This window comes from Nilaparvata lugens, chromosome X (genome assembly GCF_014356525.2).
Source record: "Nilaparvata lugens isolate BPH chromosome X, ASM1435652v1, whole genome shotgun sequence".
In the NCBI taxonomy this organism is placed as follows: Eukaryota; Metazoa; Arthropoda; class Insecta; order Hemiptera; family Delphacidae; genus Nilaparvata; species Nilaparvata lugens.
The window spans coordinates 92,314,141-92,339,149 of record NC_052518.1 but is presented as its reverse complement, the minus strand read 5'-3'; the positions used below and the strand labels follow the sequence as shown (position 1 = coordinate 92,339,149).

Sequence of the window (25,009 nt, the reverse complement as noted above, 5' to 3'; positions counted from 1 at the left end):
TAATTATTCTGAATGAATTAAAAATTAAGAATCACATTCACAAGAATATTCACAATAACACAGATGGTTAAATATCCAATTCGGAATGAAATCCACAATATCCCAGTTGAAATGTTGCAACGGTCAATGAGGACACAGATTTCAATTAGAGACATCTTCTAATACACAGATTTCAGTAATGTATTCATGCAAGAGGAAGGGTGGACCGTGGAATTATACAAAAAAATGGGAAATGATATCAATGATCTTTGAATGGCACGTTTTAAAGTGTTAATTGTAATGAATAAAATTATTTTTCAATTCCTCAGATTTTTCATGACGTTTTCAAAAGTATCCGTTATTCTGGTCACCCTTTACTTTTCTGGAAAAATTTATCATTTCAAATAACTGAAACCCCGAAAATTGAAAATTTATAAGACATGCCACTCTGGTTTAGTTTCAAAGTTAAGTACAAATGGATAAAATCACTTCACTTATATGGGCTACTTTATTCAAATTAATAAAAACAATAAAAAACTTGTAGAAATGAACTTGTTAAAATGCTTTAAAGTTTTTAAAATGTTTTAATAAAAGGGTACTACAAGTTTTATATTGATATTATTAATTTGTACAAATTGATCAATAATCTTCAATTTTATAGTTCATTCGTAAGCTCATGATACAAGCTCTGCGTGAAATGTTTACAGCAAACCCAAAATCAATGCATCACCGTTGAGAACTGAATCCAAGGAGACGTAGGTACTATAGGTTTATGTGATTTAAAGGTGGTTTGCAACATTGACCAGCAGTGATCATCCATAAGACAGAATCGAACAATTGAAAAATATAAATTTCATACAAGTTAATTGATCATGAACCCTGTCTTGACGTTGATCAGATTATTATATAACTATAGTTAGATTTGACACGTCTTCGTGTTTCTGTAGATTAATGTGGCAGTCCTCTTAAGGAGTGATCTCATTTGTTATTAAATATGAAAATATAACAAGCGAGTTCACTCTGAAAAAGGATCACAGTCAAATTCACCACCTTTGAGGATTGAAGAGATGTCTCTTGATATTGAAGTATAAGGTGTCGTTCTAGTAGCTGAAGATCGAAGCAATAGTCTTAGGTCAGTCAGTGCTGATCCATGGAATAAAAACTTCACGGACAGTCACTGAATGACGAAAGAATATGCCTACATTTTTCTGGCATCACGATGTAACAGAGTAACCTCATTTAATAGAAGATTTTGGAATAATACATTCAAACTTGACACGTTGAGTCGTAGATCCCGGCAGTCATACAAGTCATGTCAGAGACCCTGAAATTGATCAGGTGCGACCTGAAAACTCTGGCATCAGACCTGAGCCAGCCCGAGTCACGCCGCATTGATTCATTGAGCAAGAACACGTTTTATGATGAAAAGAATTGAAAATGTAGACAGTACAGAATGTAAGAATGTGAGAGTATAGACCAGATAGTATGAATGTATATTCTATACTCTCAGGGCTGGACAGAGCTTCCAATATTTTTCTATCACGAATTATACTAATTCATCAATTTTCTCGGTAGCAATTCTTTTCAAAACATTTGGAATCGGAGTCACACCTTTCATTCTTATTATTCCATTTATGATTTATTCTATTATTAGATCAGCTATCGGAACAGCATTCACGGTTAGTTCAACAGCAAATACATTGTATTATAACTATTTATTGTATTAATAACTATTGTTATTAATAACATTGTATTAATAACTATTTTTAATAGTTATTGGAAATCGGGAATTCTGTTCTAAGAATTGAATTCAATATTACATTGTCAAGCGACAATTGAAATGATCAAGTATAAGTACTTAGGTACCTATAGTGAGGTCCACGTTATAATGCCAGTGTTTGATTAGCAATGGTATTGCTATCCTTGTCTATCATTCAACAAAGCGGAGAGCACTATCTCTTTTTCGCTTTGCTATGTTGCCAGATCATCTTTTAACAATGTAGAATAATTAACAAAAAATTCCATCTTAATTATATAAATTCATTATGGTTATGGAATTATTGAGAAATATTATTTCTTGCTCTATAAAATACAATTAATTGATCATTTTAAACGAGAATAAACAGTTAAAATTACATCAATAAACCTGTATCAGCTACCGTATATAGAAGGCATTGACAAGACAGAGGATCGGCAACGTTGTTCTCCTATCTTTCGCCACTGCCATTATAACGTGGACCTCGCTATAGGTAAGGTACTGGGTACTGCAATTGATTTTGTCAGATCAAAACATCATACATGTATCCTGTTTGGGATAATTCTACATTCAGAGAATAACAGTACTTTATATGCCTTCACCAGAGATAACTCTTATACAATATTACTAAAGATTTACTTGGGATATGCTTAAGATTGATTTATTCTATGGCCTTCACTTAACAAAATAGACATATCATATACCATCAGTTCACAAAGTATATATGCATTTCCTAACTTTAGTTCACAAAGTAGAATGTATAGATTGGATGTGCAGCACAATATTGGAAACTTTTTACTGGTAACGTTTCACTTAATTTTGAAAAAAATGGAGTAATATATTTATTTTGATCGAGTTATATTTTAATAGAATATTTCAATGGAAATAGTTTGAAAAATGTGTAATTTTTTTGTAAGCGTGGTGCACAACCTTAAGGCGTGGTCGAATGTAATGAAGGATATTCATAATTTAATTGTCTAATAATTGAATAAGGCACTCTTAATGAATAGGATTACAACCAGTGCGGCTAAAAGAAGATGGCACCACATATTGTTAATTTTAAGTTGTGAGAATTCTTGTTTAATAGTTTTTTCTATTCATTTTTGAATATTTTTTTTTTGTATTCTACGAGGTAGATGGCCTGTGAAAAGCTTGAGAAGGTTTTTCTATCAGCTTGACAAAATTTCATATTTCAGGTAAAATGAAAACTGTTAGTGAAAAAATGAAGATTCCATCAGTCAAATGAATGATACATCACTTGGAAAAATCACTAATATGATAGGCATGTGTTTCAGAATGAAACTACTGTATTTAGAGTGCATTTTAACAACCTAAAATATTTTATCAGAGTCCTGGGATCCCTGGATTGGAATTTGACAATCCTGAATACCTGGGTTTCAAAATCGGGACCGGGATTGATCATCAACTAACTACATTACATGAGTTTAATAATATATCTCATGTGTATAAGGTCTAAAACGATGAGATTGAAATAGTTATTGGAAAATAATTGTGCAACTTATCAGATTGCAATCTGAATTATATATTCGTCAAACTTGTCAAACAATCCCAATCTCCCTGAAAAGCTAAAAGCATAAAAGCACTTTTATTTCACAAAAAAATTTTGTCAAGATGACAAGAAAAGACTGAGACAACAGTAGGCCTATCACTAATCTAATGTAGTACTGTATAAATTCAAATAAGCGTTTCTGAATGAAGATGCAATTAATTTGTTTTCAAAGCTTTTCAACCAGAGTTCATGTGATACACAACCATACATTATGAACATGAAAAATAGTTATTGGATGAGAATGATTAAATTTTAACAGCAATACGTTGGTTTCCTCTTGATGATAAAATGTTTAGATTTACTTTTTAAAATGTGAATCATTTACCAAGAAACTAAATTCAGAATTTCTTACAATCTATAAGCTACAACATATACTCGTATACTATACGATCATCATTTCTCAACATACGGATAATAGATTGAGTGAAGTAATTAGCTATCCTTACTTATCAATATCAATATTAATAAGGCAACACCTGTAGAACTAAAAGTTATAGTGACAGGTAAAGGGTAAGGGAAGGAGTGAACGGTAGACCTGAGTAAAGGGATATGACAGAATAAGAAAAATAGGCCCTACCATATTAATTTGATTCTAAAAATATTCTGAAGATAAAACATGCAGCCTATTAATAATAATAATAATAATAATAATAATAATAATAATAATAATAATAATAATAATAATAATAATGTCTCTGGTCGAGGGTACAACACGACCAGAGGAGTTTATTCAAATTATAGACATGATTACAAAAATCATATAAGGTACAATTATTTACAAAGTATTAATACAATTGGTTGATTACTTGCTGATCTAAGAAAATGTGGCCCCCACTATATATGAGTATGTGTCGGGATGCCACTAATTTTGCTATTGTTTAAGATTTTATGCCAAAAGTTAAAAATTCTAATAAAGATACATTTTGCGAGTCATTAGAAGTTCATAAAAACCACATTTCTATACACAAATTTAAAAAAGGAAATTGATAACCTAAGATGTGGAAATTTTATAAAAATTTAACATAAAAAACATTTATAATTCTCATGGGAAAAAAATCATTATAATGAAGAAAATGAGAATGAAACGTATGGAAAATTTTTCATAGAACTAATTGTTCTCCATGATTGATTCTATTGGACAGGAGCCACTTTTTTGTTTTCGATTTGAATGAATTGATTGGAACTGTTTCTTTAATAGCTATTGGCAGTTTATTGAACATTTTTGGTCCTAAATATGTGGCTGACCACTGAGCTGCTGATGTTGTCATCCTGGGAATTGCCAAGTCCATGTTCCTTCTGCGTGTTCCTTGCGGGTGACATTAAGACTGACATTAAGTCAGTCAGAGCCTGAGAATGAATTGAGATATAATATAATGCCCGGTCCACACGACAACGATAAGTTTGCGTCGTGTAGACGGGAGATCGTAGTAAATTTCTGATGTTTGATGGTTTGTACTTTCTTCGATCAATCTCAGCCAGGTTTGCGTCAATTTTTCTAGGAAACGATTATGTCTCATCTATCCATCAAAACCTAAATCGCTTCAAAATGAAGATAGAGAATTCGCGAATAAGATTCGGATTCAGCACCCTCAAATTTAATATGTGCGAGGTCAATTCTCGAAAATACTCAAAAACAAGGAAGATTTTTTAATGGATAATAATATTATCTTATTTACTCTATAGTAATGTAATAGATATAGTTATTCACTCTTCACTTGATAAGCAGTATTCTTGATTATTATTATTGAGGAGAAGGAGAAGTGGGAGGGGGAGGTGGAGAAGGAGAAGGAGGAGTAGGTGGAGAGGATAAGTAGGTGAAGGGGGAGTGAGTGGAAGAGGAGGAGTAGGTGGAGGAGGAGGAGGAGAAAGAGGAGGAGGAGGAGAAGGAGAAGGTGGAGGAGTTGAGGAGGAGGAAGAATAGTTGGAGGAGGAGGAATAGTTGGGTGAGGAGGAGATGGAGGAAGAGTAGGTGGTGGAGGAGTAGGTGGGGGAGGATGAGGAGCAGTAGGATGAGGTCGTGGGGGAGTAGGAGGAGGAGGGAGAGCAGGAGGAGGAGGAGGAGGAGGAGTAGGTGGTGGAGGAGGAGGCGGAGGAGGAGTAGATGGTAGAGGAGGAGGAGGAGGAGGAGGTGGGGGGGAGGAAGAGGAGGAGGAGGAGGGTTGAGGAGGAGGTCTTGGAGGAGGAGGAGGCTTGAGTTACTATTCATCTCAAGTTTATAAACACATCATTATAGAATTTATATGGTTTAGTTTATAATACAGGATTGTGTTAAAGTTGGTGTTGTGTGTACAGAGGTTTGAGCAAACTTGGCTTAAAGCCAGATTTGCGTAAACCTGGCTTTGAGCCAAGTTTGCGCAAATATCGTTGTTGTGTAGACCCGGCATTTGGACGCTGGTAACTGACGTTGTTGGATGGTGCAGTCTAAAGCCAGTCATAGGAAGTGTTATGATAAAATACCTCATATATGACCTCCTTTGACTGACTAAAGAATGCACCACGATTTCTTGTTGACAGCTGACTATCCACATGAGTTTCTGACTGACGAAAGAACACACGTCACGTCAAATCCAATCAGGTTGAGATATAATGAAGAATCAATATCTCTGCAGAGTCCCCCAATTGCGAGTGTGGAGAGACTCAAACCATGGACCACATTGTCTCGTCATGTCCAATGTATCATTTTCCTGGAGGGTTGCCTAGATTGCACCAGGCGGATGAGGAGGCTGTGCTCTGGCTGAGGGAGTTGAACGGCATTTGATGTTAATCCGAAAAAACTGATTTTTAGTTGTTAGTTTCATGTATATCAATTGATATTTTATGTTATGACAAATCCAAATTGGTAGGCTCTATTTTTTACTCTTGACTTTTGTTGCCCTAACCACTGCGACACCATACGCTTATATAACTAGCAGAAACCCGTGCTCCGCAAGGATCTATTTTAAGACTTGACAAACTGAAAACTTGACGTAATGAAATTTTGAAGAATTGAAAATAGGCCTATAACCATCCTTGGTTAATTAAGAATCTACATGCAAAATTGCAAGTTAGTTTCAGTCCAGTAGCTTAGACGTGATGATGCGTCAAACATAATTTTCCTATCCCGTACGTGTTTAAGCCAGCTCTTTACTTTATTATAGATATAGTTAAAACGACTGCAAGAGGACTGTGGAACAGAATAGTGGTGAAACTATGATAGCGCCAGAAGTGTCTCAAACAGAATAGTAGGTTACTACATGAAATGTTTGAAAATGATTTGAAAAAAGAATGTTAAAACAACAGAACTGGAAATTGTCAACCTTATCATTCTACCTCCATTTAGAGAGACTTTTGTTTGAGACGAATGTAAATCTATATACATAAGAATGAATGTCTGTTTGTGTGTTTGTATGTTTGTTTGTTCCCTATAGACTTGAAAACTACTTGACATAACGGCATGAAACTTTAGGAATATGTGAATATTGGGGATGGTTTCTGAAGAGAAATTTTAATAGGGGGGATAATAATAATTATTTATTAATCCATTTTACAGACATATGTTTTCGAAATTGTCGACAGAGTGGCTACCGAAGAACGGAAAGATGATCATGATTCAAGATCATATTGTGATAATATGATTGAGCATCAATCTGAAGTTACCAGCTGTATAATAAACACGTCACCCTGTGATAAATTGTGTACTGGTATTAAAACGGTAGTTTGGAGTTGAATTTAATGTAGTTGATTGGTACCAGCTGTAGATAATCGTTTCTTAGAAGACCTATACAAATAATTATCACTTCCCTATCACTGAAAATCTGGAAAATGTTGGAAAAAAATATTCACCTCATGAAAGAGAGTTGTTCATATTGCATCCATTAATTACTGAAGAATAAAAGAATAATTTTAATTTAGCTTGGCTTATATTCATCCTAAAATGGAAGATGGAAAGAATATGGAATTCTGTGTGATTTATCGTACATCGCATATTTCCTGGACCATCTATTGACAATCAACAATAAAAACATTGAATTCATTTCTGAAACACTGATTAATTATTTAACCTATCTATTTTTTTTTCAATCAAACACTTTACTGATAGATATTACTACCAATTGAGTAGAATATGTTTTCTGAATAATGAATGCTGCATGACTAAGCACATAGGAAGTCCGTATTGAGATGTAAATAAAAATATTGATTGTCAGATGAATTTCATGATTCACCAAATAAAGTCAATTGAACTTTTGGCGGTACGAAGTTCGCCGGGTAGGCTAGTTGTAAATAAAGCTTTATTATTAATAGTCAACGATGAAAAAAGACAGGCTCAATCACCAGGAATACTATAAGTTCTATGAGGGACCAGTAAGCCATTAATTTTGTCACCAATAATCACTTCCACTATGGACACTTGATACATTATGGACAATCAATGAATCAATACATTTTAGTAATTCAATTCAATTCAAAAATACGTATGAAATTTATTAGCTACAGAATAAAAAACTTTTGATTGCAGTGACCCCTACTACTACAATATGAATAACCATTTGGATCAAATATAAGGATACTCATGAAGTTTTTGAATGCACCTCTTCAATTCGGAGATTTTTTCCAGTAGGCTCAGAACTCAGTCATTCCTATCATTAGTTCTCACATTCAAAACTAATTTACAATAAATTACAGTAAATTTCTTTTATAATTTTAAGGTCCGGTTTCCGAGCTCGGTATTTAGCTAAGTTCTAGTGCTGGACGGGGCGCAGTCGTAGTTTTTATGATAATCTTTATTTTCTGATTTCTATAATTGGAAACATTTTAGCTTGACGAAATGAGACATTCTTAAATAATTCAGAATAGCTGAAACTTTACACTATTTTCTCATTTTATTTTGTGTTCAATTTTCAAGTTTTTCGAAATTTAATTTAAATGTGGACTACGACTTCGCTCCGTTTCGTGAAGCCAATTTTCTGACTCCAGCTGTTTAAAGTCTAGAACTTAGCAAAATCCTTAAAGTTTGATTGAAATTTTACAAATGTATGTTCTTCTTAATCCATTACTTAATACTTGTAATTAGCAATATTCTTAACTAGTAGCACAGAATACAGCATATATAGTAGTTTTTCATAGTAAGTTTTCTCTGCTAGTAGTATTAGACTATTATTAAAGATGAGGAAACATTGGAATTAAAAAAACTCTCACGCTTATAACCTTAAATAGCTTATATTCTAGGAAATATCTCTAGGAAAAGAGAACATTTCAAACGACATCGAGATAGCCCCAAATATCAATTTGAAGCCTCAACCTATGGGTGGGGATGGTTTAAATTTTAATTTCAATTCCAAGCTGTTTCACAATTATTATTATCTTTTGGAGGAATGTATTTATTGAAAAAGACCCCATTATAGAAATTGCCGGTACGGTTTTGAACTTCTGAAATCAACAACATTATTATGGGCATGTGCTAACTTTTCTTCTATCACAAGCATTTCTGGCTTTCAGAAATTTTTCAGTTTTGGAAATTTTCCTACCATTTTAGACCATCACAGTCTAATGTCTAATGTGTGTCATCTTATTACAAGGGAATCTAGGCCAAACACAGCTTCGTGCTTATGCAGTTCATGTTTTCCTTGGATCAGTTCCTTTCTCTGTAATAATAATATCGGGAGACCTGGCTAGCTCAGGTCTGGTGTCAGAGTTTTCAGGTCGCAACCAGTGAGTATAGAATGTAAATTAAATTCTATACTTAACTGATCAATTTCAGGGCCTCTGACATAACGACTGCTTATAGGCAGCCAGGACCGACGGTTTATTCTCTTTGATAATTGAGCAGTGTACTCAGACATATCGTAGAGCAGATACGCGTGTGTCGTGTTTATTTTTCATCGAAAATTTCAATTTAAAAAAATACATAGCCGAAACACTTAATAACACATAACAGAAATATCAGACTATTGCTATTTATAAGCAAAACCTAACCTCCCAACCTTTAACCTTTGAAACATCAATATAAGCATTTTACCTTCAAGGTTATGTTACCGTTGCTTAATAGTATAGTAGCTCATACCGATCAAATTAATAGAGCAAGTACCGACCGGCTAGGGTCACCGTAATGAGTTTCTGGTAATGGTGTAGTGAATAAGCAACGGCTACATAACCCTAAAAGAGAAATGTTTTATGCAACATAAAAGAGAAATGTTTATTGTAGTTTCAAAGGAAAAAATAGTAGGTCAGGTCACATTTTCGCGTTTAAATGGCAATATGCAGGTATTATTCAAAGTGTTTCGATTATTTTTTATAATGAAAAATTAACACAAATCACAGGCTTATTGGTTCCCCAATACGCCAGTCACACTGCTCAGTAATAACAGAGAACGGAACTGATCCAACGAAAACGTTACACCGTTACCGGAAACTCATTACAGTGACCATTACCGGTCGGTACTCGCTGTCGTTTGAACGCAATGATCTTACTAGGCCAATAGTCAAAATTAAACTTTTTCAAAGTAGAAAAATGTTCATTTAATAGGGCTTTGTCAACCATTTTAGCATCCTCTTCTTCTTTTCTTGACATTGCCTTTATCCCATGGGGTCGGCAAGCATTCCTTCCTCGCAGTCTACTTCTCCACGACACCCTGTCTAATGTTTCCTCTCTCATCCAACCGTTTTTCTCTCTCATCCAACTGTTTTTCTCTCTCATCCAAGATCTTTCTTTGTCTTTCCATCTCATCTTTGGTCTATCACAACCCTCACTCCACCCAATTCCTGCACACGTCACCCCACATAATCTGCCTTCCGTCTTTGTATATCATGTCCAAACCATCTCATCCTCCTTGACGCCTTCATTTATGAACCAATTTTTATTACATCCCCGATGTTATCAAAATTGGATATTTGAAAAGACTGATACTCTTTATATTTCTTTCTTCAATCCACCATTTCATTCATCACTTCCTCCTCTAAAACCGAGAAACAAATTAAATATAAGTACCGGTAGTGATTGTACCATACAATTTTTTAGTTAATCAGTTCTCAATTCATTAATTTTCACTGTGCCAAACAAATATAACTTATAAGTCAATTGTTTAGAGATTCGAGATTTTTCCCAAATGAAATAACTTATTCCGAGTATCATTCTTAGTATTAATGGTGTCTTCGGACGCTGGTAACTGACGTTGGATGGTGCAGTCTAAAGCCAGTCATAGGAGGTGTTATGATAAAATACCTCATATATGACTTCCTTTGACTGACTAAAGAATGCACCACGATTTCTTGTTGACAGCTGACTATCCACATAAGTTTCAAGGTTTCGGAGTTTATTGTAGATTGAACATTTACAATAATTCTTAAAACATATAATGGAATATTGGATACTGTTCATAACACTATAGTATAGTGAAATTCACGTTATTAAGTCAGCACCTGATGAACACTGGTAGGTTTTCCTTATCTGTCAGACAGAGCAGAGCAGATAGCTCTATCCTATCCCGTATCATTATCAAATTGTTTCTAGAAGTGCAGATATGATGAACTACCAAAATGTTATCTTAATTATGGAAATTAATTATTAAATCATGAGAAACCAAATTCTCTCAAGTAGAATATATTTCAGATACAATTCATTATCAAGAATCAACAATTATTAATACAGTATCAGGCAACTTGGATCACCTCTATCTAAACAGAAAGCGGTGGGAAAGGAAAATAATTAACACTACCGTCCCATCATTTTTACTGAATTTATAATGTGAATTTCACTTTCGAAACCTTACTGAATTGTAACTATTTGAAACCAGATAATTCACTAGATCAGCGGTTCTCAACCTGAGGTACGTGTACCCCTTGGGGGTATGCGAAAAAGTTCATGGGGTGGCGACTTGGGACCACATGATGACTGACAGAGCAATGAATCATTAATATTCTTATAGTAATTTCTTTCAGTTTGACTAACATGGAATAATTATCTATTTTAATTCATAATTGCATCTATTGCAAGCCAATTGTTAAGGCTGATTCAGATATGAAGCAGGAAACCAATGTTTGCAGTAGAGCAACGTCTGGAAATGAGTCACTGTGGTAAATCATAAACTCGCGAGTTTACAAGTCTTTGTCATGAAATGGAAATTCTATAAAGGAATTTGCTGTTAAACATACACAATCAAACATCTCTAATTGAATGGAATTCAATGGCTCAGGTGCGATGTCAGTGTTTTCTAGGCGTATCTCATCAATTTCTGAGCCTCCCACATGACTTAAATGCCTGTTTTCAAAAAAACAACCGGGACTGACGACTTGACATATCGTCAACTATTTTACATATTACAATACACAATTCACAAATGTTGCATTGCATGTCAAAGTTTGTACTGGAAAACCAAAATAGTAGTTAATAAAAAAGCAACTGATCAAATAAGCTGTAAGCCAGTAAATACAGAAAACTTCTGTACTTCTAGATTGTTAATGTTGAATTAGAATTACTTGTTAAGTTTATATTCTAAACTGCAAACTTCAAAGCTTCTAACTTCTAGATTGTTTATTCTATGCTATCATACTTATTAGAGAGACTTCTATGCTATCAGACTTTATTCTAAGTTATCAGACTTTTACATTGAAATTTGAAAAAGACTTCATGATTTACAAATTATTCATCAGTATTGGAAAGGAATACTTGATACCATTCACTACTCTGCCTCCAACAATATTATCCAATAATATTGGTATTGAAAAAATGATTATTAAATAATCATATTGATGAATCGGTTGATACTGAAAAACCATTACTTTATTACTTTCATTTAAGATGAATGCAAATACAGTATTCATGTGCTTTGCTACCTATATTTTAAAAATCAAAATTGACCCTCCTAATATTTCAGAAACAGAGTAACATGGTTGTAAATGAACAGAAATCGTATTAAGAGTTTAGACTAGAGGCAAAGACACTACAGTATGTTATATACACTCTACATTCATTCTATGTACACTCTATATCCTATTTTACATTCTATTCTCTCTGATTAGAGGTAGAAATATTCAATTAGAAATACAGGCATATAATATCCTGAACAAGCATTTCAAATAACAGTTTTGTAAGCAGACAAGACACATAATCAGCAGTAGATGGCTCTTGAAATCACGTCTGTAGCTTGCAATCACTTATGTGGCTCCAAGCAATATATTAATCTAGCTGAATCATCGACCAGACTATAATGGTATGATCCATTTTATCTAAAATATTTCATAATTTCACACTCTCAATAGATTTTATTGAACTTTGCTATCATGTGAACTTTGCTGATCACGTTCAGTCGATCACTGCCAGAGAGAATAGAATGGAATTTCTATAAAGCATATTTCTATTATATTCTCTCACAGCCAGAGGCAAGCTATCCAGTGAAATATTTATCCCATCAACAGTTTACAGTTTCAAATACGAGCAAAATCTCCCTCTAGCTAATGACAAAAATTATAATCTAAGTCTTAGAATAAAATCAGTAAATATCTAATATATTTACTCACTCAACTCTTCTTCTTAAAAGACAACTCCACTTCGTTAAGCAGTAAATTTATGAATATACAAAAAAATAGTACATTTATACTTTATTATAACATTAGCAGTGGATTTCCCCAAATCGTTTTTGAAGCACTCAACACAGGAGAAGAGCCATATGCATGGCTGAGCTTATAATTATTATTCCTCATCACTGACTTCCATTATTCATAAGTTTCATGCAAAACACTGCTTAGGCTAAATTTGAGGTAGGCTAACTAAAATTTTGAGGATAGTAACTAAAATGGACAAAGTTTTGAGAAGCAAACATACAAATGGTTAATGAACTTTATGCATTAAATTTTTCAATGTAATAAGTCATAAAGTTCATCCTGTCTGATGTATGCAGATGATGTGAAGCTGTACAAAGCGATTTTGAGCCCTGATGACTGCCTTAGCCTTCAAATGGATGTTGATAAACTAAGTGTATGGAGTATGAATAATGGCCTTAGAATAAATATAGCTAAATGCAAAACTTTATCATTTTCCCGGCAGGTAGCTTCACACAGATGCATCTATAGTATTGATGGTATACCGTTGGAGGAGGTAGAGTCTTGGGTGTGATTTACAGCTCTGATTTTACATTCAATAAACATATAGACCTTTTGTGTAGTAGAGCCAATCAGCACATGGGGTTTATCCTGAGAACATGTTCACCTTTCAATGATGTCTCACCCATAATATTTCTGTATAAATCTCTTGTCCGAAGTATTCTTGAGTATGCGTCTGAAATTTGGAACCCTTATTGTAATGATCAAGTGCTACTTTTGGAGCGTTTACAAAATAAATTTTTAAGGTACATTCACTTCAGAAAATTCAATTTCAATTGTCCGTTTGACTTTCCCTCTGACACTCTGAGAAATATGTTTCAATTGAAATCATTAAAAACAAGACGAGATGTTAAGTCTTTAATTTTTCTTCATAGCTTATTAAATAATAAAATAGATTCCCCATATTTGCTTTCATATGTAAATATTTATATATCTACCATATCACGTCGCTCCACTTTCTCTTTTTTTGTGCCCCGGTCCAGAACTGTGAGTCACTATAATTCTCCAGTCAACAGAATTCAAAGACTTTTCAACTGTTTCTCTGGGCAACTGGACATCTTCTGGTTCTCTCGTGAAAAATTGTATAGAATATTAAACAGTCTATTGTGAGATATCCTTGCTCAGTCGTGTTGTCGATTATTTGTTGCTGTATATAGGTGTGTATCTATTGCACTATGTTCTCGTACATCTTACTCATTTTGTTGCTTCATTGGCAGGTACCAGTCCTCTGACATTCATTTGTTAGTTTTATCCATTCTTTGTAACATTTTTATTTTAATTTTAGAACTTTTTTCATTTCTATATTCCGTTTTATAATTATTTTATTGTATACATCTATTTTTTTTTTCTTTCTCTTGTATTTCTATACTTTTTTTTCTTTTAACAATATTGCAATTGAAAGTTACTTTGTTCATTTTTTTTTTCATTGTATTGTTGTATTGTTGTATTTCACGTATTGTATCTTGTATTGTTGTATTTGTGAAGGAGACACATTAGGGGTAACCTGTTGTCTCCATAAATAAATAAATAAATAAATAATTGAGCGAGCGTAGCGAGTTCCTACTTTTGACTTGAGTCCTTGTCCATTTGTAGGTTTTTGTTCGAATGCAATACCGTTCAATCAATCAACTTCAACTATTTAACACAATCATATTCTTTAATACTGATCGAGTGCGTTGAATATAATAAGATTGGCCAACTTATTTATACTCAATAAGGTGAGAAAAGATACATGTTCAATATCACTTTACTGTATCATGTAACCCATACTGTATCATGTATGTTTACTGTATGTCATGGCCCCCATTTGTAGGCAGGGGGGATATGGAACCTCTATCCCCCGGGCCAAGGGCCCTAGGGGGCTCGGATCGAGGCCAGGGATTTATTTTTCATTCTAGGATGTTTTGGAGCGGATCTCAGGAGAAAATGAAACTATAAAGATAATAATACTGAAACACATGAATTATATCCGGCGCTTCCTTTCTTTATCCGGCGCTACAGCCCTAGGTGAGCTCTGGCCTCCTTCACAACACACCTCCATTCTTCCCTGTTCATGGCTCTTTCCTTCCATCCTCTTACCCCCATCTTTCTCAGGTCATCCATCACTTGGTCCACCCACCTGTTCCTTAGCCTACCTTTCTTTCTTCTGCTGTGCAACTTGCTATTAAAAACTATTTTCGGCACTCTAGCCTCACTCATCCTCATCACATGCCCCAACCACCTTATTCTTTGACATGAATTATATAAACCCCATTAATTAATTTCACATGAACACATATCCATACACGAAAGGAAATTTCAAAGAAAATTATATAGAAATGGAATTAAAGTAATGATAAATAAAAAATATTAAAGATTTCGAATACAAGAGTAATGATAACACCAATTCATTCTACTAGTACTTATGGCACTGTAAATTATAGTTCTAAATCCTTAAAAAAATAAATACATTGAAGAAGAAGGAAATAGGAGTAAAATATAAGTTGAAGCTACTGAGTTATCACATGATTAATTAAAATGGTTCAGCTATGCTGAGGTATGTGTTCGTGGTTCATGTAAACCGGACTTTGAGAGGAATCATGTACGCATACGCTAGCTGTTACAAAAGAGTTAAATAAAGGGTTATAATTAACGAATTAATGAGTATATTTATTACAATACTACATGAGGATATAACAGATGATCAATTGATTATTATGTGAAATGTGACTGAAATTTATCAATTTTAACTATTCAAAAGCAATTTTATGAATTACCAAAATTTCTTGACCAGAAAAATATTTCCGGATACATTCCCAATTCCTAAGTTCCGTCTCACTGGGAATATTCCCCACCCACAACACAATGTCTACTAAATAAATCGATATATTTAAACTATTTCATGTTTAAATTATTCGATGGCCAACGAATTTAATTAGTATAGAAGATTTAAAATATTGTGTTTCAAATTTAAAATTGATTCAACTGTAATATGTTATTGCCGGGATATAACTCCAAAAGCCACGAGTTCAAACTAAGAACTTGTTACGCTCATTAAATTATTATCAATCACAAAGGGAGTATGGAGACAATCGTGTTGATCACTCATCCGTTGAACATACAGTTTACTTGATTAATTAGCTTTAATGTAATTTCCTTAATCTTTTCAACAACATTTTGTCACTGTTCAACATATTTTAGCTTTAGAGAACACATACAATGCGAAATATGCAGATAAACAATTTCATATTACAACGTTTATTGCATGGAAATAACTACATGATTAGCCTACAGTATATAGATTCCCTCTTGATGATAATATTAAAACATCATATCATATATTTGAATCAATATCAAATGATATTTGAGCTATACATTTAAGCATTTCTATTTATTCACTATAGTAAGGTCACGTTATCAATAAATAATCAATAATATAATAAAGGAAAGAATATGCTAATACAAGTTTAGTACGGGATAGGAAATTGACGAATGACGACGCGTCATCACGTCTGAACTACTCAACTGATTGACTTGAAATTCCGCACATAGCTTCTTAATGTACCGAGGATGGTTATTAAGGATGTCCTATTTTAAATTCTTCGAAATTTCAGTAGGTCAAGTTTTTAATGAGACCCTTGCGGAGCACGGGTTACCTGCTAGTAAAAAAAATAGCATTTGATTAACATTGGTGTTACTAAAATTGTCTATTATAAGACAAAACAGATAGCTCTATCCTTTCCTAGCTCCACAACGTTGCCAGAATGATAATTGAAAAATGTAGAAATATGATTAGGTCTAATTACCAAAATGTTTAATTTGTCATACATGACATCAAAACCTATTCAATTTTTGAAATATTATTTTGTAAATTGGAAATTGTACAATGTACAAAGATGAAACGTGTGTTTTATCGCGTTTCGTGAAGGCAATATTATAGTTTTCAGCTCCATGCTATACAAACAAGAGTGAGTTGACTTTTGGTCTGTGAATCAAGGCTGCATGTGTTTTTCACATAAATAGATTTTGAATATTTCTTTTGAGGCCCGTTTTCCTTGAACCGTTTGTGAAGTTAGTTGTTGAGTTAGGGCATTGGTTATCTGAAGGATTCTGTCTTGAGAATTCAATTATAGGCTGTCGCAGTCCGGGCAGTTTAAACCTACATAATTGTATTTTCGGGATTTTCAAAATCAGATTTAGCAGCCAGAAAAAACATTCATTCAAAACTTCATCCATTCATCAAACTTGAATTCATTCTCAAATATCAATACACTTGAGTTCATTGAAAACTGGATAAATGAAACCCTCTCATTTAGCACCACTCGCCAAGCTGAACCTGTGTTTTGAGTTTATACTATACTTTTATGTTCAGTTCTTCTTGAAAAACCTGGGAGAAAATGAACTGAACCAGAAAAAATGTTAGACGGACCTGTGTACCACATTTGAACAGTTTCTGAACTAGTTCAATAGGAAATAGAATTAAAAAGCTGAAAATATAGAAAAACGCTTTTTTAAGCTTATTTTCGGAGAAATATTGAAGTCATCACAACATAAGATTCTCAGACCCTAGCCGAACGAACCTCTGAACTAATTTGAATATTTGCTGTCAATTTGGTCTCGGAAAAGCTGAGAAAACGCTGAAAAACACCGATTTTGGGCGTTACGTATTCCAAAGCCCTTCTAATACAACATTTTCCCACCTCAGCTAAACCTTTTAGACATCAATTATTAAAAAAGGTGAAAGCAGAAAAATGTAGAAAACCGCTGGAAAGACATAGATTTTGAGCATATCTTCAACGAAATATTGGAGTCCTCCCGTTACAAAATTTCTAGACTCTAGATAAACCTCTGTACCAAATTTGAACGTTTTCTATCACGAAAATCTCGAAAAAGCAGTAAATCGCAGATTTTGGGCGTATGTTTGGGGTTATATTGAATTTATTTTAATACAACATTTGTAGACCTCAGATGAACTTGTGTACCAAATTTGTAGATTATCTTTAAATTAGTTTTTGAAAAATCTGAGAAAATGAAGAAAAATACTGTTAAACTCTGGAAAACGCTAAAAAACCGCTAACTTTGGGGACATCTTTGGTATTATTTCAAAACTCCTTCAACATGTCTATACCTAATTCAAAATTCCTCCTATTTAACATTTCCACACCTTAGCTGTTCTCGGAAAAGCTGAGGAAACTCAAAAACATGAATTACCGTATTCGCATAAAGGAATTATTGAAACTTCCACGTTGCTGAAATATCAGTTCAACAATACTCAATATTATTATTTAACAAAAATTACTTACAAAATTGAATTTCTCCTCATGCAATGAATGGATCATGGATGATTAATTACCTGTAACAAATAAAAGAAAAAAAATTATAAATGGTACTTTACAACCAGAGATTTAACTAATCAAGAAATGAAAAACTATTGAACTTCTACTATAGTGAGGTCCACGTTATGACGGCAGTGAAGAAAGATAGGAGAAAAACGTTGCCAAGTCTCTCCATTTTGCCACAGGTGTACACACCTGTTACTCAATAAAATAATCAATGATGATAAAATAATCAATTTAATATCAAATTAATCAAGAAAATATATTTTTTCATAATTTGATTCAAAAATTTGCTTCCATAACTGAGATCAGATTTTTATTTTTATACAAACCTGAAATGGCGGCTAATTTAAAAAGCTGTGATACACCAATCTGAATTTCAAAACAACAGAAATTAAGTTATTTGGTAGGTATTCTATTCCAATTTATTTCAAAAATTATAGAAAAATAGAAATCCTTTTTAAAATAACTGATTTCATTGGAAGCAATTCTGAAATAACCTTTCAATTATTATTTATACCGGTACGAGTAGGTCTAACCTAAACGTGTAGGCTAACTGAAGCATGGATAAAGTCTGGGATGAAATTTTAAAATGTCATTTCAAGTATTTTAATTTGTGTTTCTCATACGGTAATGTCTAAAAATTATTTCACTGTTTCAAAAATACATTTTAAATCAATTATACGACTTGTGTACCAAAGTATTTTGGTAGAATGAAGAAAACAAATGGCGGCTGAGAATTGTCAGTCTACTTTTGTACAGTCACTGTGAAAAGTAAAAATAAAATATTCTGGCAAACTGACAACATTGCAAAGCTGGAGAGAGATAGCGCTATATCTGTTGTTGTATGATAGAAGAGGACAGCAACAGTATTGTCAATTGTACACTGCTATTAAAACGTGGACCTCACTATAAAGGTCCGAACCCACTAGAACGTATCATACCATGACCGTGCCCGTACCGACACATGCAAAAAAATATTCTTTGCTTCATTTGATATGTAATGCACCCATTAGACCGTTCCGTCACCGGCCAAGCACGGAGCGTGCCATGCACGTCCAGGTCAACATTTGTCGGCCAGTATATTTTGTCTGTGACGGAACGGTCCTTGCATGGCACGTGACGCCTGCAAACCCCGTTGTAACCGCGTATGCACCGCGTTGGTAACCAGTTCACCGCTACATTCTCTTGCTAACTGACGCGTTCCCAACAACTTCTGACCGGGCATCATACGCGTATCATACGCGTATCATACCCGTATCATACGCGTACCATACGCGTAATGTACTGGCATAGACCGCTGTTGATCCGGTGTAGTGGGCATAGTTGTTATTTTACGTGCCTGGCATGGTCTGACACGGTCCGTGTCTGATACGTTCTAGTGGGTTCGAACCTTAAAGCTGTTTTCATAATAATTCTCACCAACTTGGAGGGTTAAGTGTAAGAGAGGGCCGGCTGTGCCCTAACTTCGCCCTCCTAGGTTTTTAATAAAGGCAGCTAATCAATCAATCAATCAATCAATCAACTCTGTATAATTACAAGTTGCGGATTCCAGAGATCAATACAACAGTTTATGAGTGAGTTCTTCAACCCAGGGGGTCACTAGTTGAAATATTGCAGATTTAAATATTGCAGAAAATATCGTGACTATGTTATGAAAAACGTAAAATTGTGCAAGAATTTTTTTTTGATAATTTTGTCAAAATGTTTTCAGAAGAATAACAAAACATTTTAAAAATATTGTTGTGCTACAAGGGTAGCTTTTAGAAAGAAGTATTTCATATATAAATTATGTATAATGTAGAAAAATTATGTAGATAGAGAACAAAATAATGTAGGACAACTTCATTTTGGATAAAAAATATGCTTGAAATAAAGAGCTATCTAAATTATGGAAGTAGCTCAATACTTATTTTTCATGGATATGCCTAATTTGAGAGTAGGTTTCATTGGGGATGTTATTTCAATTGAAAAAAAATTCTGATGATGTTATTTGAATTGAAAAAAAAACACTTTACTGATGCTTAAAAATTATGGTCAGCTGTCTTAGATTGATTAAATTAATATAGAACCTCAAAGAATAAAAATACTACCTCAAATGAAAATCTTAAATGTAAAAGAAAGTTATGATAATATATGACAAGTATTGAATATTTCTCCATAATTCGAAATATATAGACAATTTATATAATATCCTTGAAAGAATACAAGGAATACAACGAATTGCTTGGAGAGGAGATTATTTTAGAGTGGTCAGACTTTCTGCGAGACTTGAATAAAAAAAGGGAAAGGAGGTAGAAGCAATGAAGCAGGGTAGCTAATGCTTCAGTGGCAATGACCCAGTGAGCAGTGTCACTGACCCACTTACCAATGGGTCACAACTTCAGGCACGGGTAGCTAGAGCGCTCTACAGTTTCCTCTCCCTCACTATCATTGAACGTTGTATCAACGAAGTAATTCATCAAAAGAATACATTATTGAAACTCAAGTATATCAACGCACTTTTTAGATTACATGTGATAACATAATTTGAAATGAAGCAGAAACTTGAGTATGAGATTGATTTGATACTAAATCGTTGCGCAATTATTCAGGAGAACTGGCTGGCATACTAGCAGCTAACTTGTTCAAGATTCCATTCTAGGCTTTCGATTTCAGTTTGAATTTTTCGGTTTGAAATTGGGTTTCTGATTTATAATCATAATCAAATTGAAAATACTTTAGAAATCCCCCAAGATTTATCAAAAGCCTTCGACACGGTTCCAGTTCCACACTAACTTATTCATCAACCTTTGGAACATAGTATTGGGAAATTTCACACCTATAATGTAATTATGCATAATTTTCATGTACTATTGACACTATTGACAGGGTTTTGGAAAATTCTGCAAAATGTGGAATGAATCAACAGTACAGGCATTCGGCCAAAAATGTTCCTATCCATAAATAAAAATAATATAAGCGATTCTAGTGGTTATGTTCATAATTTAATCTACTATTTTCAAGTCCAAACATGCTTATTAACTGAGAATTGAGAATTGATGAGTTCAATCACATTCCTAACAGGAAGTCAATCACTGAAATAGAATACTATCTGTGAATGAATATAAAAATGGGAAGTATAAATAGAATTTCACGATACAAAAAACCGTTAACCCAACTCAATTTAAAAAACAGCTTTCAAATGATATACATATTAGTTTTCAAAAACTGGATATGGATAACCAAACATCAAGTTTTTTGGAAAAATTTGCAGTTATAGAAATAAATCAAGATGAATGTACAAAACAAACTCATGATCATGGACAAGAAGTTAGTAATGATAAGAAGTTAGAAGTTAGTTAAGGTTATTCATTTAAAGTTATTTATTTTACTTACTCGAAAATGGCATTATAAGTCGAAACATGTTGTGAGAAATAAAATAAAGTTGTAAAAAGGCAGCTTTGATTTTCCTATTTTCATGTAAATACGAGTAGCCCTTACCAAGAATGTGAACACAGCCATCTACTATAGAAGGCGTTGGAAAAAGTGTGTCAATTGTGTCGTCCTATCATTCTGAATGACTTATAAGTTGCATCTCACTATAGAAATAAATACATAATCAATAGTGAAAATAAGATAGTACAGCAATGAGATAAAAAGTAATAAGACTCACCTGTCAGCTGCCATATTTGAGCTGTGATCCAAGACAGGAATCACTATGCCAAGCTCCGGGCGATGGATGCATTACAGACACACCTACAACACAACACAAAAACAGACACATTATAACATATGTTCCATAAAGAATATTTTCCAGTCCTGAAATCACATTTAAAATGAGTGAATCTTGGTACTTGTAGCGATCACCCCGGGCTGGAGAACTTGTACTCAACTATCACCTGTTCTATTGAAAACATTGGAATGTGAATTGAATTTTATCGAACAATAATATTATCTTTACCTCTGGCGCTGCTTTTTGTTCATTTTTATATTATTTTAATATTTAAAAATCTATGCAATATTTTAACTGAATAATCGATGCTTGTGAAACTTTTATGGTACTTTAAATATTAATAAAATTAAACCTAATATATTGGTCCTGTAATACAGGTAGCCTATACAGGCCACACTCTTAAAACAAATTACTGTATACCTCTTCTTATAAAATGTTCCTGTAATACTGGTGAATCAATCGCCTGTAAATTGTTTTACATTAGTATAATTAATTTCATGGAACAAACAATAATTTTAATCTCAACTAATAATACAGGAAAGTGACCTGTAGTACAGGTTTCATGAAATAGGCCCCTGAGTTTATTAAAACTCAGTGAATTTTTCTACGAAAACATTCACCAGAATAACTAAATAGATCTAGTTTAGAGAGTAATAGAATGCGTAGATATATGCAGAATTATCTATTTGCATTTTCATTCATTTACATTATTCTTCACAACAAGTAAAGAATTTCTGCATTATCCACATATGCAATTCAATATCAACATATTCAATTATACCATTTCAAAAATCCAAGTTCAAAAAACAAAAAACAAATTCATAAAATACATAAGACACTAAATAAGTTCAGTAACTGTTATAAGGCTACAGGGTTTTGAATCTAATCAACTTGGATCCAACTTAGTACCTTGAGTCTAGATAAGTTGGATCCGAGGAAGGAAAGCAGTAAAAAAGTCATTCATCTGAAAACACGTGAACCGAATAATATGCTTTATTATATCAAATACTTCAAGATATACTTCTTGAATTGAGATTTGGAATTCAAAAATTTAGTTTCGTTTGGAAGTTTGTTGAAGGGATAACTAGCTATAAATATAAATTTGAATTTGAATATTATGATGATAAATATGTTCGGTGTAAAAATAGAAATTTACTCAAAGAGCACAAACAAGGATCTCTGCTTTTTTCCAAGTATTGTATGTAAATTTTGGTAACTTGGAATAGTTCACGAACTATTTAAATATCTTGATGAAAATTACTCTATTTTCTCTCAAATTCCAACTTTCTTATAAATAAAGATAGAAAGATTCTGTTTCCGGATTTGGATCCAGCACCCCCAAAACCTAACAGCCTTCATCAGATTTCCGAAAATACCCGAGAATAAGTGAGTTTGGAGGAAGTTAAGTGAGTCTCTAGAGCAAGGTCTCACGTAGCGTTTCGTTGTCATTGACTTTCATGCAGTTAGTGCCTAAATGGAAACAAAAAGTTTATCAACGAAATGTTTTAAGAATCGGTCTATAAGCTAGTACAGCTCGTCGTGTTCTTGTGATATTGCAAATATTGTCGAAATGAAATAAAGTTTTCTCTGTGTGTACTTGTGTTACTTGACGTTGGTGAGCTGAAGGCCTCTCTGGGAAGAAAACTACTGCGTAAATTGGTAGTAAACAACTGTGGCCTTGGTTCACACAATACACCACCACTGGACCACACATGATGTCTGAGCTGAGCATCAACACGTCTGGCTATAATTGCCAAATAATCGCCACTATTAAAAATATCCATTGTTACACAACATTGTATTATGATGTTTCTTTGATTTTTTTCTATTCCGTTGAAGAACATGATTGAAATGTAATGGGAAATATAACCGAGGTGTTTACATCGAAAACAAAAACATCGAAAACACTGCCATTCTAAACTCGAGTATTATTCACAGAACTGTAGCCAATGAACTCAGAACCTGGAACCAAGTATATTAGACGATTTTATATCGTCTCAGTACAGCATAGAATAAACAAAACAGTATATACGTTTTCTCTGGTACAAGCATCAACTCAAAATTTTCTTTTTCGAGTTATTTACTCTAATACATATCAAAAGATAGGAAACCCTGCTCTTTCCAATGAGAAAATTTATTACGTCGTATGGCGTTTGATAACGAAGCTATCAACATTTGTCACTAAGCCTTGCCTTCAATATTTGTTATATTTGTTACAGGCAAGAGTCACTAGACAACTTCTTAATTCAAGCATTGTTGGAGAATAGAACACTCTCAGTATTTATATCAACCAAAAGTCATCAACTACAGAGTTCAGATTTCTGCTTGTATGGACCGACGTAAAATCATCATTATGAAACAACGTAAAATATCACAAAAAATTATAATATAGAGTGTGTAAAAACTGTCACTAGATTTGGCTAGTGAGTTTTGCCTGATAACTTATGTCCTTCTCTAAATTTACTGTTATAAATATGCAAAGGTATATAGTAAAATTTGCCTTACTAGTGAATTCTATTTCGAACATTCCAATGTAAGATGTCTCTTAGTGTGCAAAACCTTTTAAAATTATTTCATTTTATAATATTATTGTATAATGTGAGTTCGTGATGCTATTTCCTAAATAGCAAACCATATCACATTTTAATCCACCTATTACCCATACTAAACATAATCATTTTCATTCTGGATTTACAGCCCCTTTTTTATATATATTTAATATGATTGTTTCTTGATACATTCCGAAATCATATAAAACACGATTTCAATGTATTATACAACTAATTTTAATTGTTGTTGTTGATTGATTTCCTGAGAGCCATTTTAATTTGACCAAAGATTCAAATGCAATTTTCTCAGAACTAGTTTTTTGAAGTTGGTGACTTCTACTTGTATACATGTACTACAAACAATTATATATAAAATCGTGAACATGCACTCAATTCTCTGTCAGCATGACGAATAGTGAGCACTTTGACCGCAAAGACAGCAAAACATTGTTTCCACTTGAATCATACTTTCTTCTGTTTCTGTATATTTCTCCAGACAGTTTAACCAGGCGTTCTGAAAATTTACGTTTAGGACATTTTTTTTCAAATAAT

At 33.4% G+C, this 25,009-nt stretch overlaps 1 protein-coding gene across 1 annotated transcript in view; it reads right to left on the bottom strand.

Moving 5' to 3' along the window:
• LOC120354691 overlaps nt 1-25,009 on the bottom strand; it is a 129,087-nt gene that overhangs the window by 82,535 nt on the left and 21,543 nt on the right. Inside the window, exon 2 of the mRNA XM_039442108.1 lies at nt 21,849-21,931. Within this exon, the coding sequence (XP_039298042.1) occupies nt 21,849-21,862 (14 nt within the window). The 5' untranslated portion in view covers nt 21,863-21,931. The remainder of the gene's footprint in view (nt 1-21,848; nt 21,932-25,009) is intronic.